The 14115-nt window shown below is 45.8% G+C and overlaps 1 protein-coding gene across 1 annotated transcript; it reads left to right on the forward strand.

Annotated features, from left to right (window-relative positions):
* On the forward strand, positions 1-13606 carry nsd2 (nuclear receptor binding SET domain protein 2; the record flags this gene model as incomplete). The annotated part of the gene is made up of 23 exons (XM_080850691.1): positions 1-741; positions 1276-1432; positions 1677-1825; positions 2157-2810; positions 2928-3056; positions 3568-3733; positions 3926-4006; positions 4202-4311; positions 4564-4750; positions 4995-5107; positions 5274-5369; positions 5491-5617; positions 5781-5981; positions 6470-6649; positions 7545-7701; positions 8976-9178; positions 9395-9498; positions 10353-10622; positions 10867-10983; positions 11681-11822; positions 12496-12602; positions 12769-12967; positions 13251-13606. Exons 1-23 carry the CDS (start codon positions 10-12, stop codon positions 13604-13606), a joined length of 4737 nt encoding a protein of 1578 aa, XP_080706817.1. The 5' UTR covers positions 1-9.
* Positions 13607-14115: the final 509 nt, after the last annotated feature.

Here is a 14115-nt window from a genome sequence, read left to right on the forward strand (position 1 = left end):
GTGAATGGGATGGACAGTAAGGGAGGCTCTCTTCCCCTAATGCCTGAGCCCCGAAGCCCCATCAGCATGAAGCAGCCATCTGATTCACTGGCTGGTGGACGTAAAGGGAGAGGTGAGGTCGGCACAGATGCCAACCTCATCATGGACAAGGGCTCCACCCAGCTGGCTGCCACACCCCAAGATGGTGTCCTGCCCAAGATGCAGAATGGCCTTGGCCACAACCTAGAGCAACTTAAGGACCTCACTTCGCGGGTGCTCAACAACGGAGAGCAGCCCAAGCATGGCACCACCACTGCTGCCGTTGGCACGGAATCCCCCATCAAAGGTGCCGAGCCCGACCCTCAGAACTCCGCCCCAACCCAGGATATCAAGCTGAAGTTTCCGAAACGGGCACCGGCGGCTGCCAACGGCAACAAGCCGTTGCCCAATGGAAGGTGTGACTCCACCTGCTTAACCGAAGATGGGGAGCGTCCCGAGTCCACCGTTATGATGCCAGAGATGATTCTGGGAGCCCCAAGTACTAGGAGGAAGAGGAAGGGCCGTCCAGTGAAAAAAAGGCCCCCTCTGAACGCTCAGAAACCCCTCACAGTCCGAGTGTCACTCGACAAGGGCGTGTCACAGTCAGCCGACCCAGCTACCACCTCAACCAATCATGTCACAGAATCTAAAACCCTCACCACTAGGTCGATCACTACCTTTGCCTCCATGGACCAATCATGCATCGCTGTGAACTTTAACCCGGTAGTTATAGCCCTCCTATTTTTCATATTTGTGGTTGTCTAGATTAAGTTGCATGCTATACTTTAATGATGTCAAAGTCTGTTTAACACAGGACCTGAAAGTAAAGTTGTGTTTTGAGGACATTCTTCACAATGTTTGTGCTGTATTTTAATGCCTTCAGCTAGCTTATTCCATTTTTTCACACACAGAGAGATGGTAGAGTCTTTCATAGCTTAAGGTCATAAGAGTGTTGTGTATCCTGCCAATATTGCAGTCTGTTCTTTTAAAAGCGTCTGCTAAATGACTAAATATATCCATCTAATTATTTTTGTGAAGTTTATCTGCTATTCTTTCCCAAGCGAATGTATTATGAGCGAACAGCATTGATGTATCCCCAACACTTAGATCGTTACACCACTCTATTAAGCTAGTGTGGTCCCTATTACATTTATTGATGGATGAATCCGTAAGCATGATTGACAGTTGCGATCAGGGTGTCTAACCCCCCCTACTTGCCTATCTCTTCTTTCCTCCACCTTTCCCTCTCGCTTGAAGAAGGTTGAGATTGAGCAATATGTGAGCAATTCAGTTGGAACGGTCCACGAGCAATTTTCTGCGGGGGACGTGGTATGGACCAAAATGTTGGGGTACCCCTGGTGGCCCTGCATGGTTACCACAGACCCCCAGTTTAACCAACACATCAAGCAGAATGGTATGTAAGCAGTCAAGCAGCCTCTCTTAGTTACTTATACTGTAAATAAACCTAAACACAATTTCTGCAGTCATTAGACAAGCTGTTTAAACACTTTGTCATCGCACAAATTCTGTTGGTGTTTAAAGCAAGATATGTGCCTGAGTTGGTATTGTTATAACTTGCAAATATCTTTCAACAACATAATACATTTCTCTCGTGTGTGTGTGTGTGTGTGTGTGTGTGTATGTGTATGTGTGTAAAGCCTTGAACAGTGTCCTGTACCACGTGCAGTACTTCAGTGAGGCTTCGGAGAGAGGCTATGTTTTTGAGAAATGCATGGTGCCGTTCCGTGACGGCAAGCAGTACCAGGAGCTCACCCTTGAGAAGCCTCCTCAGCCGGACCGTAAGAAGGTACCAGCCGTCAGCAACTCAGTCTTCACCACACCCTCAGGATGTAAACATATGCATTAGGAGTCTCTGTCTATAAGATACCCTTTAGCAGGGGCATCAATGTAGCATGTTTCTCACCAGCCCTTCATTCTTCTCCGTACCACAAGTACACCTTAAACAGTGCCAAAGACTATGGCTTAAGGGGCCAAAATAATATAAATTTGAACTAATTAATTGTAAATAACTAACTTATTAAAGCTGGATATAGATTTGTATGTATTTTTATGCCAGTCAGTCATTAATATTAATTATTTATTTCACATTGTTTACCTGATTGTGTGTTCCCGAGCAGCTAGCCCCACCTGCTGTTCCCCGGAAGCTCCGGCAGCAGTGGCTTCTGGGAATCTCCCAGGCCACTGAGGCCATGGGCATGGGCCTGGAGGACCGCATCGCCAAGTTCACCCTGAGCTACGTGCACGGCAACCCGCCGGGGCCATGCAGCCCCTTTCCCTATACCCAAGTCCACCACTCCCCCTGCCAGCCAGAGCCAGACCAGGGCGCGCCCTCTGAGTGCAGGGTCCCGATGACCCCGGTGAAATTTGAAGAGGAGGCCCCTAGACACGTCACCTGCCGAGGGCCAGCACGAATCGGCTATGTATTGCCCCTGTGCACCAGCACACCCACTGAGCGAGCACACACTCAGCAGCAGCAGCCTGAGGCACACACAGCACCCTCCTTTGCACTCGCACACAGCAACATGCCCAGCGCCAACTCCAAAGACAGCAACACTTCAGTGCCCAAGAAAGCCCCCGGCAGGAGGGCCCCAAGGGTTACAAAGGTTAAAAAGGTTACAAAGGTTACCAAGGTTACCAAGGAGACCAAGGTCATGAAGGAGGCAAAGGTCAGCACAGAGGGCACTGAAGGTCAGGTGACAAGCACACCTGTGAAGAGGAGGAGAAGAAAGGTGCTAAGCCTCCCTGAAGTGGCCACACACACACCGGCTCAGGTGAGGACACACACACACACACATACACACACAAACACACTTTTGTTCCCACATAATCTAGATAGAATTGAAGACCCACAGAGCATCAATTGTGTCTGTCTCTGTAAATGTGAGTAGGAGACCACCACTGCTGCTTCCAACCTCGGACCTCTGAAAACTGAACCGCCCAAACCTCCACAGAGACGCAAGAGAGTCAAAGCCACTGCGACCACAGACCTGAAAGTACTGGAACAGCCTTCTGCTCAGGTAAAAACACACACACACACACTCCTGAACATGTGTAAGACGAAAGACGAAATGCAGCCCACAACCCTGTACAGTTATATCAGGGTTCACACATTAATGGAAATCATGGAAAAGTCTAGGAATTTTCATTTTCCAAGCCTGGAAAAGCAATGAAACTCATTTTTGGAAAAGTCATGAAATGTGATTTTGACGTACAGTTGCTTTCAACAGCGACACACCACCACTACAGCATGTGGTGCGCTACAACTGAAATCTCACATAATTTATTTGTTCCAGACAAAACTTACCATTGTAGTTTAATGCTACAGGCCTATTATTTTAACCCAACCTGTGGAGTAATGGATGCAATGTTGTGTATGAAGGTTGGGAATGTGTCCTTGAAGTCATGAAAACGTTTTGAAACGCTGTGAATGAAACTGGGGGATACCTGTTTTAAGTCTTGTAATCTCAATTGCTTAAAGAGGTGTTTGTGTGTCTGCCCTTGTCTGTGTGTGCACATGTGCACGTGAAGGAGCCCCTCCCTGCAGACCTCATCAGCCCCACTCCGGTGAGGAAGAGGCAAACCAAGCCCAAGCCCAAACAGCCGCCCAACGCCAGCACCCCCAAGAAGAGAGGGAGGCCCATGATCTCTGAAGTTAAACCTATCCCCCAGGAGCCTGCCAGCCAAGAGGCAACAGGTAGTCCACACTTATGCACATAAAAGATCAAGCCAAAACTGCCACTTTTGTGAATCTAGATCTGAACTAGAAAGCATTATGGCGAAGTTATAAAGGTCTGTGAAGGGTTGTATGAAGGGAGTATGTAGAATCACTTTGTGGTTTAAATTTTAGGATTTTTGTATCTAAGAATTGCAACCTCTTATTGAATAGCTGATGCAGCCCAAAAGGTCCCGAAGACTTCTAGGACGAAGAGCCAACCTGCTCAGAGCAAAGAGAAGACTGAGCCCAAAGGTAGGACCACCTGTTTCATGGATTAAAAGGAAATTACACTTTATCCTTTCCATAAAATTCATAACAGACGGCAGAGTGCAGTAGCATAGCTAAATAAACTGCAGATACAACCGTTTTAGCATTCTTATTGGTGTTTGGTGTAACACTGTTCTTGAGGATCTGAGGAATATAACCCCCTTATCCCTTCCTTCTCAGGAAAGAAGAACCTGAAGCGAGAGCTGGAGGAGAAATGCGGGGAAAATAAGGAACAGACCAAAAAACGGATCAAGTTGGACGTTTTCACGCCCAAAGTGAAGACTCCAAAGGTGAGGCATGGATGGAGACATTGAGGTGATGACGAGAAAAGAAAGAGCACACAGCGTTTCTGTAGAAGTTTGGTTTAGTTGTATTCACTGTCAGCTTTTTAGAGTCTTTAGCTGAACTTTAATAGATCCCTCAGTGTAATCTGTTCAGCGCCAGTCGTCTAGCAGGTCAAGTTTACTGTGGTCCAGAGGGTGCCAATTTGTCTCGCACTCACCCTCTTTTTCGATTTGTCAAATTTTGATATCCATCCACAGGGTAAGACGGCAGAACCTGCCACCACTGTGAGGAGTAGGAAGAAACAGACCACTGACACAGAGCTGAAGGCAGAGAGCAGTGGATCAGAGGTGAAGAAGAGGCGGCGCAAGGGAGCAGAGGAGACAACCTCCATCCCAACCAAAGGGAAGAAAAGATCATCAGGGATGCTCCAAGCTCAGGTCATAGGTAAGAACTTGACCCACACTTCAGAACTCTCTAGAACATTCTATAGAACCTTCTGTGTCTCATCAGAGGCATTGATGGTCTATTTGGGCATCTTTAGACAACCAAGACCAGGGAGATATCTATAGTGTTATAAAGGATTATGTAAAACCCTGGTGAAAGTATCTCTCAAGCAGCAAAAAGCAACAAAAATGTCAGTTTAGGACTGTGAGGGAAATGTTGCTTTGATCTTCCGCTTGTGTTCCAGGGGAGGAAGCTTCAGGGACGCTTAAGCGCCCCAGGAAGAGAACAGGACCCAGCAGCCAATCAGCTGCTGCCACTCCCAAAAAGAGGCGCCTCAAGTCCCACCCTGAACCTGAGGTGAGCCAATCATCAACAGAGCTAAGTTCCATCCGAGTCCCCAATATTGTTGTACTTTTTTGGCTGTAATCTTTATGTCCCACGAATGTAACCAACGGATATAAATGTATGTAAAATGACATGTAGAAGCAGAAATATGAATTTGTTCGTGTGTGTGTGCGTTTAGGCCTCTATGTGTGAGGAGAGGCCCGAGTCTCCAAGTGACAGCACAGATGAGACCCAGGCTGCCAAGAAAAGCATTAAGAAGGAGAGTGTGTGTCAGGTGAGCACCGTGTGTGTGGGCGACATACTGCTGGGACTGAGTAAAGTTATTTAGTGGTATGCACACATTGCCTAAGAGCTGCATCTGAGATGGATATTCTTTTTGTTTTGTTTGTATGTAGGTGTGTGAGCACACTGGTGAGGAGCTGCTGGTGTGTGAGGGGGGGTGTTGTAGCTCGTTCCATGCAGAGTGTCTGGGACGGCTACACACAGCAGATGAGAAAGTGCTGTGTGTTCCGTGCAGCTCAGGTAAGTCATACACATACTCACTCACACACACACACACACACACACACACACACACAGTAAGCTTATTTTAGCTTGTAGATTTTACAATAGTTTGATTGAAGATTGAAATCAATCCAGTGCATCAAATCATAAATCTTTCTCTCCCTCTCTCTTTCTATCTCAGGCACACAGGTGTGTTTCTGCTGTAAGCAGTCAGAAGGGGAGGTCAGGCGCTGCAGCGTTCTCCACTGTGGCCGATTTTACCATGAGGAGTGTCTCCGGCCCGACCCGCTCTCCGTCTTCGATAACCGAGGGTTCCGTTGCCCACTACACACGTGCCTTTCCTGCCACTACAGCGGCAAGGCCAAAGCCAAAGCCACTAAAGGTGACACTCCAGAGAGGGGAATTCATTTCTTCTCAAATCTACCAGCCACTTATATTTTTCACCATTTTTCATTTTCTTTTGTTCAATTTTGTGTGTTACTAACTTTCCTGTATATATAAAAAAAATCGTAATATTCTATAATAGAAATGTATTTATTAATGCTTATTACATTTCTTTAAAAAAATACGATTGAATATTTATGTACTAATGGTCATTCATTTTGTTCCTCACACCACACACACTGAATTGACTTTACAGAACGATTAAATCATGTCTATTATGTTTGTTAAATTCCCCCTTTGTTTGTGGTAGGTAGGTTGATCAAATCCACTTCATGCCAATGTTCCCGCATTTGGTGGTTGGCGGTGCTAATTTCCCATCCCTGAAACACACACACACACACACACACACACACACACACACAAACAGACAGATACTTTTCTAGTGACTAGTTTTCTAAAAGTTCTGTTTTTCCCTTGTTGCTTCAGGAAAGATGATGCGTTGTCTGCGCTGCCCAGTGGCCTATCACACGGGAGACCAGTGCGTTGCTGCGGGCAGTGAGATGCTGACTCCCACCGCAATGATCTGCAGCGCTCATTTCACGCCCAAGAAGGGCCGCAGCCAGCACAGCCACGTAAACGTCAGCTGGTGCTTCGTCTGCTCCAAAGGTCAGCAACCTTTCTTCCTCTGTCTCCCACCGTAACGCCATAAATGTGAGTATCAGCAAGAGTAGCCACATTCGACTAAAAGTCAGACTTGTGTCATCCCAACTGCCCTTTCTGTAATGCAAGGATGTCAGTTTTACACAGGGTCGAAGAAGCACAGTTTGACCCTTCTTATCACCTCTGACCTTATTCAAACATAGACAAAAGGTTCCTTTTCTTACGTGTCAGCACCTTATAATCTAAGTTACACACGCACAGAAAAACAGAAAAGGCATGTTCCTCCTTACATAAGCAAATGATTCAAACAAGGTCATTATTAAAACAAGGCACTTGATTAATACATTAAGTCATTAACAGTGTTTCGAAATTAATTATATCAGTAATCACAAACAGGAAAGCATTCTTTTAATTACTAATGATTTTAATTGATGGACATTCCTGTACTCACTGTAGTCTTAGAATGATGGCTGTTTTAAACTTTTATTGAAGATCACGGCTCTTTCTCTGCACATAGTCTGAGGTAATGGATGTTTTTGTCAGCCACAGAAAGCTTGCATCTACAGGTTCAGATTTGCGAATGCATGTCCACGCGCAGACCAACAAGCACGTTGATTGATTGATTGATTGACTCAGTGATTAAGCCCATGAGCTGCTGTAACTCGCAGCCTTACACCTTTTACCACCTACGTTGAGCTGTGTCAGCCCTACACATAAACCAGAAAAGGCAGTAGAACCACACGCTCTGGCTCGGGTCATCTCCAGAGCAGGAATGTCACCCCTGATGTCTGTTGCACCACCCCTGTTTTACACATTTCGGTCCTACTCTTTGTTTGTGTCTGTGTCCTTATTTGTGTCTGTGTGTGTGTGTGTGTGTGTGGGTGTGTGTGGGGGGGTATAGGCGGCAGTCTGCTTTGCTGTGAGTCATGCCCGGCGGCATTCCACCCTGACTGTCTCAACATCGCCATGCCCGACGGCAGCTGGTTCTGCAACGACTGCCGCACTGGCAAGCGGCCCAAATACCACGACATCATCTGGGTTAAGCTGGGCATCTACAGGTGAGCAGTGACGCCCTCATCTTTGTTCCACACAGCAGTGTTAATCCCAAAGCTGTGTTCGAGGTGTGAGGATTGAGCATCGTCAAGCTCCCTAGCAGATTTTAATCCGTTCAGGTTTATTTATTTATTTATTTAGAGCCCCCCATAATTATCATTGTCTCAACGGACTTTACAGAGTCCAAGATCTGAACCTCCCATTTAACAGGAGGAAATGTATCTTTCACGGCCATTTCCAATGGGTAGCTAGAAAGCTAGTTCTAGTTCTTGGACAGAATAACGTTTCAAATGACCTGAAGAATAAGACGAGCATGCATGTTGGAGATGGCTAAGAGTCCAGTTATGTGCTGTCCAAAGTAAACCGCAAGCAGTTCATTCTTCTGGAAACAAAAGACCTCTTTAGCCTTATTAAGTCAGTCAGGTGTCTCCAGATAATAACACCAGACTGAAGGGAGGGAATCACACAGGATGTTCCATGACTGACACAGTTGTCACTCGAGCCAAATCCTTGACAAACTGCACATGGCAAAGAAAGATTAAAGAGCACAAGGACCAACTAAGATCTACAGACAGTGCCCACATTGAGGCTTTGTGGGAATCCCTTTTATTTCCTTAATAATAAATCGCATTTGACTTCAGATCAGGCTGGAACCACTCAGGCCTTCTCTTCTCTATTTCAAGTGCAGACTGCATGGGTGTTTCTAAGCACATTAACAGTGTTTTCCATGTGCCACATGCATCCTGTGCTATACTATCTATGAATAATCGCTACAGTGCAGTAGTTTTTTTGATACAGCAGTGCCAAGTATTGTGATATTCAGTTTGTTATTTGATTGTTGTGATTTCAATACTATTTTGGTGCATTCATGTTATGGTACTCTAATAACATTGCTTCTGAAGTCCACAACATGACAAGACCTCGTTCTTCTCTTGCGTCACAGTGGAAATTGGACCCGAAGTCATAGTCGAGAAAACATTTACTGAGCAAAGATGAGTGTAGAGACTTCCAGTATACAAAACGTATTAAAAGGGTGAAATGAATCGCAGGAAAAAATCACAATACTTGCTGAATGGTCAAATGTAAGGAATCATATAAATGTCATATTGTAACCCAGATATAGCTGGTGGTATCGTTAAAGTCGCCTCTATGGCAATTCCCACCCCTACTTTGTCATGCCCCCACTAGTAATACACATGTATATGGTATAAACATGTTTGCAGTGAGAGGAGTTTGAGGTCTGATGTTTCACTCTTTTGACCTGGTGCCGCTCCCTCAGGTGGTGGCCGGCAGAGATCCGCCACCCACGGAGCATCCCCACCAACATCCAGCACCTGCGGCACGAGATTGGCGAGTTCCCAGTCTTCTTCTTCGGCTCTAAAGACTACTTCTGGACCCACCAGGGCCGCGTGTTCCCTTACGTGGAGGGCGACCGTGGCAGCAAGTGCCAGCAGACCAACATCGGCAAGGTCTTCAAGAACGGTGAGGTCACAGCTCTGCCACAGGGTGCCATGGTTACAGAGCTCCACTTTGGAAGCCATTACATAAGAATGCTTTTATGTGTGTATCTCTTATGCCTTCTGCCCTATCTGACTGTGGCTGTTTCTCTGTTTTCCTTTCTTACGTCCAACTCCTCTTTCTCTCCCTCCTCCCCCGTCTATCTCTCCTCTCTCGCTCTCTCTCACTCTCTCTCTATAGCCCTGCTGGAGGCTGAGGTCCGCTTCAAGCAGGTGAAACAGGAGCGTGAGGCAAAAGAGGCTCAGGAGAAAAACAAGAAGCCACCGCCCTATAAATACATCAAGGTATGACCTTTGACCCTGACCCCTTACCCTTTCCCCTCTCCATGTAATCACCACATCTAGGCTCCTCTTTTGTCCAGAGCACATCCTGTCTGTGTATATTTATATCCCCAGTCTACAAGCCTATAATTAAATAATGTTAATAAGAAGTTCTACCCTTGTATGTGGGCCATGAGATGTGTTCCTCAACTGGAAAGAGTTTTCTTGAGAAGCGTGACCCTAAGGTGCTTCACAAAGCTTTTGGGGTCAGCTGATGACTTCCCAGCTCAGCTCATAAGCCTGCAAAGCTTGCCCATCCACTGGACACATTTTGTTATTTAATAATCTCCCATCTAATCATTATTTGTTTGGATATTTATTTTAAAGTAAAGCCTTTAGCTCTTGGTGACAATGTTAGCTGATAGCTATATAAGTTTGTTCTCTAGCCTGGTTATATAATTCAAAATAAAATGAACAAAATTCAAAAACGAATTCCCTTAAGTAAAAACTAGTGGCCTGTTTCAGAAGCTGATTGTAAAGCTATGAGCTCTGTAATTGACGAGGGGGTAAACCTCTTTCTATGTAATACTATGATGCTGCTAAGGGACAATATGTAGTCTGGCGGTCATTATCGGAAAAAAATAATTTTGAAACTTTCTGATCGTATAATATTATAATTTAGCCGTCACCTTTGTTCTGTAAGGGAATGGTATCAATGGCATCAACGGAACTTTTTGCAACTTTCTGATGAGTCGTATAATAATATAATTTAGCCGTCACCTGTGTTCTGTAAGGGAATGGTAGCTAGAGTGTTCCAACTTTCTTCCTCTTGTGAACACTCTCTCAATTTCGACTGCCTGCCTCACCCCTCCCCTCAGATCAATAAGCCGTGCGGGCGGGTGCAGATCTACACTGCGGACGTGTCGGAGATCCCCAAGTGCAACTGCAAGCCGACGGATGAGCGTCCATGCAGCTTCGAGTCGGAGTGCCTGAACCGCATGCTGCTCTACGAGTGCCACCCGCAGGTGTGCCCGGCTGCGGAGCGCTGCCAGAACCAGGACTTCACTAAGCGCCAGTACCCCGACACCAAGATCATCCGCGCCGCCGGCAAGGGCTGGGGCCTGCTGTCCCTGCGTGACATCAAGAAGGTCTGTGTGTCTTATATGGTGTGGAGTACAGTTGAGGCCTCTTCAAAAAAGCGTGGGTGTGGGTGGGATTCAGAGTTGCGTGCTTGTCTTCATCAAGGAAGTTGTGTTGGTGTATTGGACTGGGTATTAGGTTCTTGGGAAGTAGATGTTAAAGGCCAGGGCAAACACAGCCTTCTTGTGTTTCTGTTCTTAGTTAGAGTGTATTTGAAGAGGGTGCCATCTGAACGTGTGTGTGTGTCTGCAGGGACAGTTTGTGAACGAGTATGTGGGCGAGCTGATCGATGAGGAGGAATGCCGCACCCGCATCAGATACGCCCAGGACAATGACATGTCTGACTTCTACATGCTCACCATTGATAAGGTAAACGCCCGCAGACCACTAGCTTCGGCCAACATGAGGGAATGGTGATTAGTCCGCTGGTGTTGCAGCTAAGTGTACAATCACCTGTAATGACTTGTTTTAGTAGACATTGTTTAAAATTGCATTTTGTTACAAATCACATACATTTCCAAGACAGTGATTTTTACCAGGAAATACCAGATAACCCAGTGTGGCCCCATTGAGACAGAAGGGTTCTCTGTCTGTCCTAGCAGCTCCCTCATGAAAGCTCCAGTCTGTGCAGTGACTGGAATTGTCAGAAGAGGGCGCCAGAGGAACAGTATTGCATTGGGAGTGCTACTGTGCAAACTTCTGTGGCACTACAGTAGACAATACAACAGTCTATTAGCACAGCCGTTTTAAGTCATGTGCTTTAGTTTTGCTATAGTTCTTGGTAGAGTTCTGCACCCTACAACAACATTAGACCTACCACACCAGTCTGGCTGGCAACAGTACTACTGCTGTGGGGAGACCAGACTGAACATAAAGCCATGTTAAATTGCTTATATTTTGTAAGCTGCAACTGGGAGTACATACTCATGTCTCTGTCTTTGTGTGATGATGTATACCTAAAGAAACAGTGTGCTATTTTCATATAGTACATAATATATATATTGCATATAATAATATATATATTTTCATATAATTTTCATATTAATAATGAAAATTATTTCCTTAGGACCGGATCATAGATGCTGGACCCAAAGGCAACTATTCGCGCTTCATGAACCACAGCTGCCAGCCCAATTGCGAGACCCAGAAGTGGACGGTCAATGGAGACACACGTGTCGGTCTCTTTGCTGTCTGTGACATCCCAGCTGGTACGTAAGAGAGAGGGGAGACTTACATTTAGCAGACGCTTTTATCCAAAGCAACGTGCAAGGGAGGGAACACTCAAGCTACGAGCAATAGAAACCTAGTGTACCAATAAATACTATTTTACATAAGAAATAGAAAAAAAGTGCAGAACTGTAACTGCTGTAGGTGCAAGTAAAGTAAAAGAGCAAGTGAGAAAGGGAGGTGCTCTCTGAAGAGTTGGGTCTTTAAGAGCTTCTTAAAGGTAGAGAGGGACTGCTCTGGTAGTACTAGGCAGCTCGTTCCACCAACGTGAAACTACGAATGAGAATAGTCTAGATTGCCGTACTTGCCCAGGCGGCAGTGCTAAACAACGCTCATACGACTTGATGAATAAAAGATAACACTGGGTTGAAATGGCAGTGCAGTTTGTCTTGGAGACCTGCTGAGATATGCATCCATTGGGGTCACTGGATTTCACCCTTACAGCTGTGCTGTCACAAAAAAACACTGGCAAATGTTACCTTGCTATTGTCAAATTGAGAAAACTACAAAGCTTTGAATACTGGAGCAAAGAAAGGTAAACGTTTACACACCTAACTTCCATAGGCAGATATGTTGGGCTTAAATAAGTGTGTGGGGGAGAGTTGCTGATACTGACTGTCTGTAACATTGTTTACCATTGGCGGCCTTCCACAGGCACAGAGCTGACCTTCAACTATAATCTCGATTGCCTTGGCAACGAAAAGACAGTGTGTCGCTGCGGAGCACCGAATTGCAGCGGTTTCCTGGGAGACCGGCCCAAGGTAACTCAACTCAACGCAATGCATAGTTAATTTAACTTTTGATTACTGACCTAGTGTGTTGATTTTTTGTTACAAATTGCTTGGGGGGTTCTGCTTTAAATAAAACTGAAACCAGTGGAAGTGGAAGTGCTTATCATAAGTATTTATCTGGTGGGGGTCCATGTAGAATGGCCAGGCATCGGAGCCCAAAGCCAAATCAACAAAGAAGAAGGCCAAACGGCGGAAGAGTCGGAGCGAGGGGAAAAAGCAGTCGGAGGACGACTGCTTCCGCTGCGGTGACGGAGGAGAACTCGTGCTGTGCGACCGCAAGGGCTGCACCAAGGCCTACCACTTGTCCTGCCTGGACCGCACCAAGAGGCCCTTCGGTCAGTCTCTCAACACACACACACACACACACACACACACAATTTTTTTTTTCGCCGTTGGTGCTGCCAAGTTGTTCATTATTATCCCCTGTCCGGCACACACTGGCATAGAAGCCAGGGTTAATCAAAGACGTTAATTTGAGATCATGCATGCAAGCAATCCTATAGAGCCAGATGAGAGTCTACTGGAGTCTACACTTATCTGGTGTTTATTGTTTGTGTGCCGTGACATTATGCCTGTGTGTGTCACTGTCTTTAACTCTGACATCTTGCTGTTATGCAGGTCGTTGGGACTGCCCATGGCACCACTGTGATGTGTGCGGTAAGAACTCGGACGCCTTCTGCCAGCTGTGTCCCAACTCCTTCTGCAAGGCCCACCAGGAGGGGGCGCTGCAGCCCTGCCCCACCACAGGAAAACTCTGCTGCCAGGAGCACGAGGAGTCGGAGCCACTGGCCCCCTCTGAGCCCCAGCAGGGCCATGCTGCCACCTCTGAACTGCCCATAACCCCTATTCCTACCCTTGCCCCAGCCGAACCTCTGCTCCAGAAACCCCCAAAAGCAGGTGCCAAGAGAGCGCCCAGATCAGCACCCAAGAGGGCCCTCAAAAAGAATAACTCTGAAAAGTCAGTAGAGGTTTAAAGAGACAGTGGACTGCAGATATTGACCCCTCTCCCCACTCAGCCTAACATTCCCATTCCCTGACTTAAGAGTCCACTTTCAGACAGATTGTTTTGTCTATTTTGTGATTTTTTTTATGTAAATTTCTTTTAAAGTGTAAATTAATATCAAAGCAATCTTCCCACTTCATCAGTAACCTTACGTACAATAGTCATGTCAGTTGGTTATATAGCCAAGAAAATTTATATTAGACACTTAAGACTTAGTTGTACTGCAGTTATTTGAAATAAAGACGTGTATCGTGTAACAGTAGTGTGTCTTTATTTATCTAATGGGTGTTTGTGCCCTTAATGTTTGCCCACACGCCTTCCTTTTCCATTTCAGGCTAACAGTACTGCATAGCGAACTATCAATGTCAACGGTTGATTAGACATGCAAATGTGAAATCACACCATTGCAAATATTTAGTGTGATTCATAAAGAATCATTCGTGTATAGTTTTAAATAATTCTTCCCAGATATCGTTTTCA

This window comes from Sprattus sprattus, assembly GCF_963457725.1.
Source record: "Sprattus sprattus genome assembly, chromosome: 13".
NCBI lineage: Eukaryota > Metazoa > Chordata > Actinopteri > Clupeiformes > Clupeidae > Sprattus > Sprattus sprattus.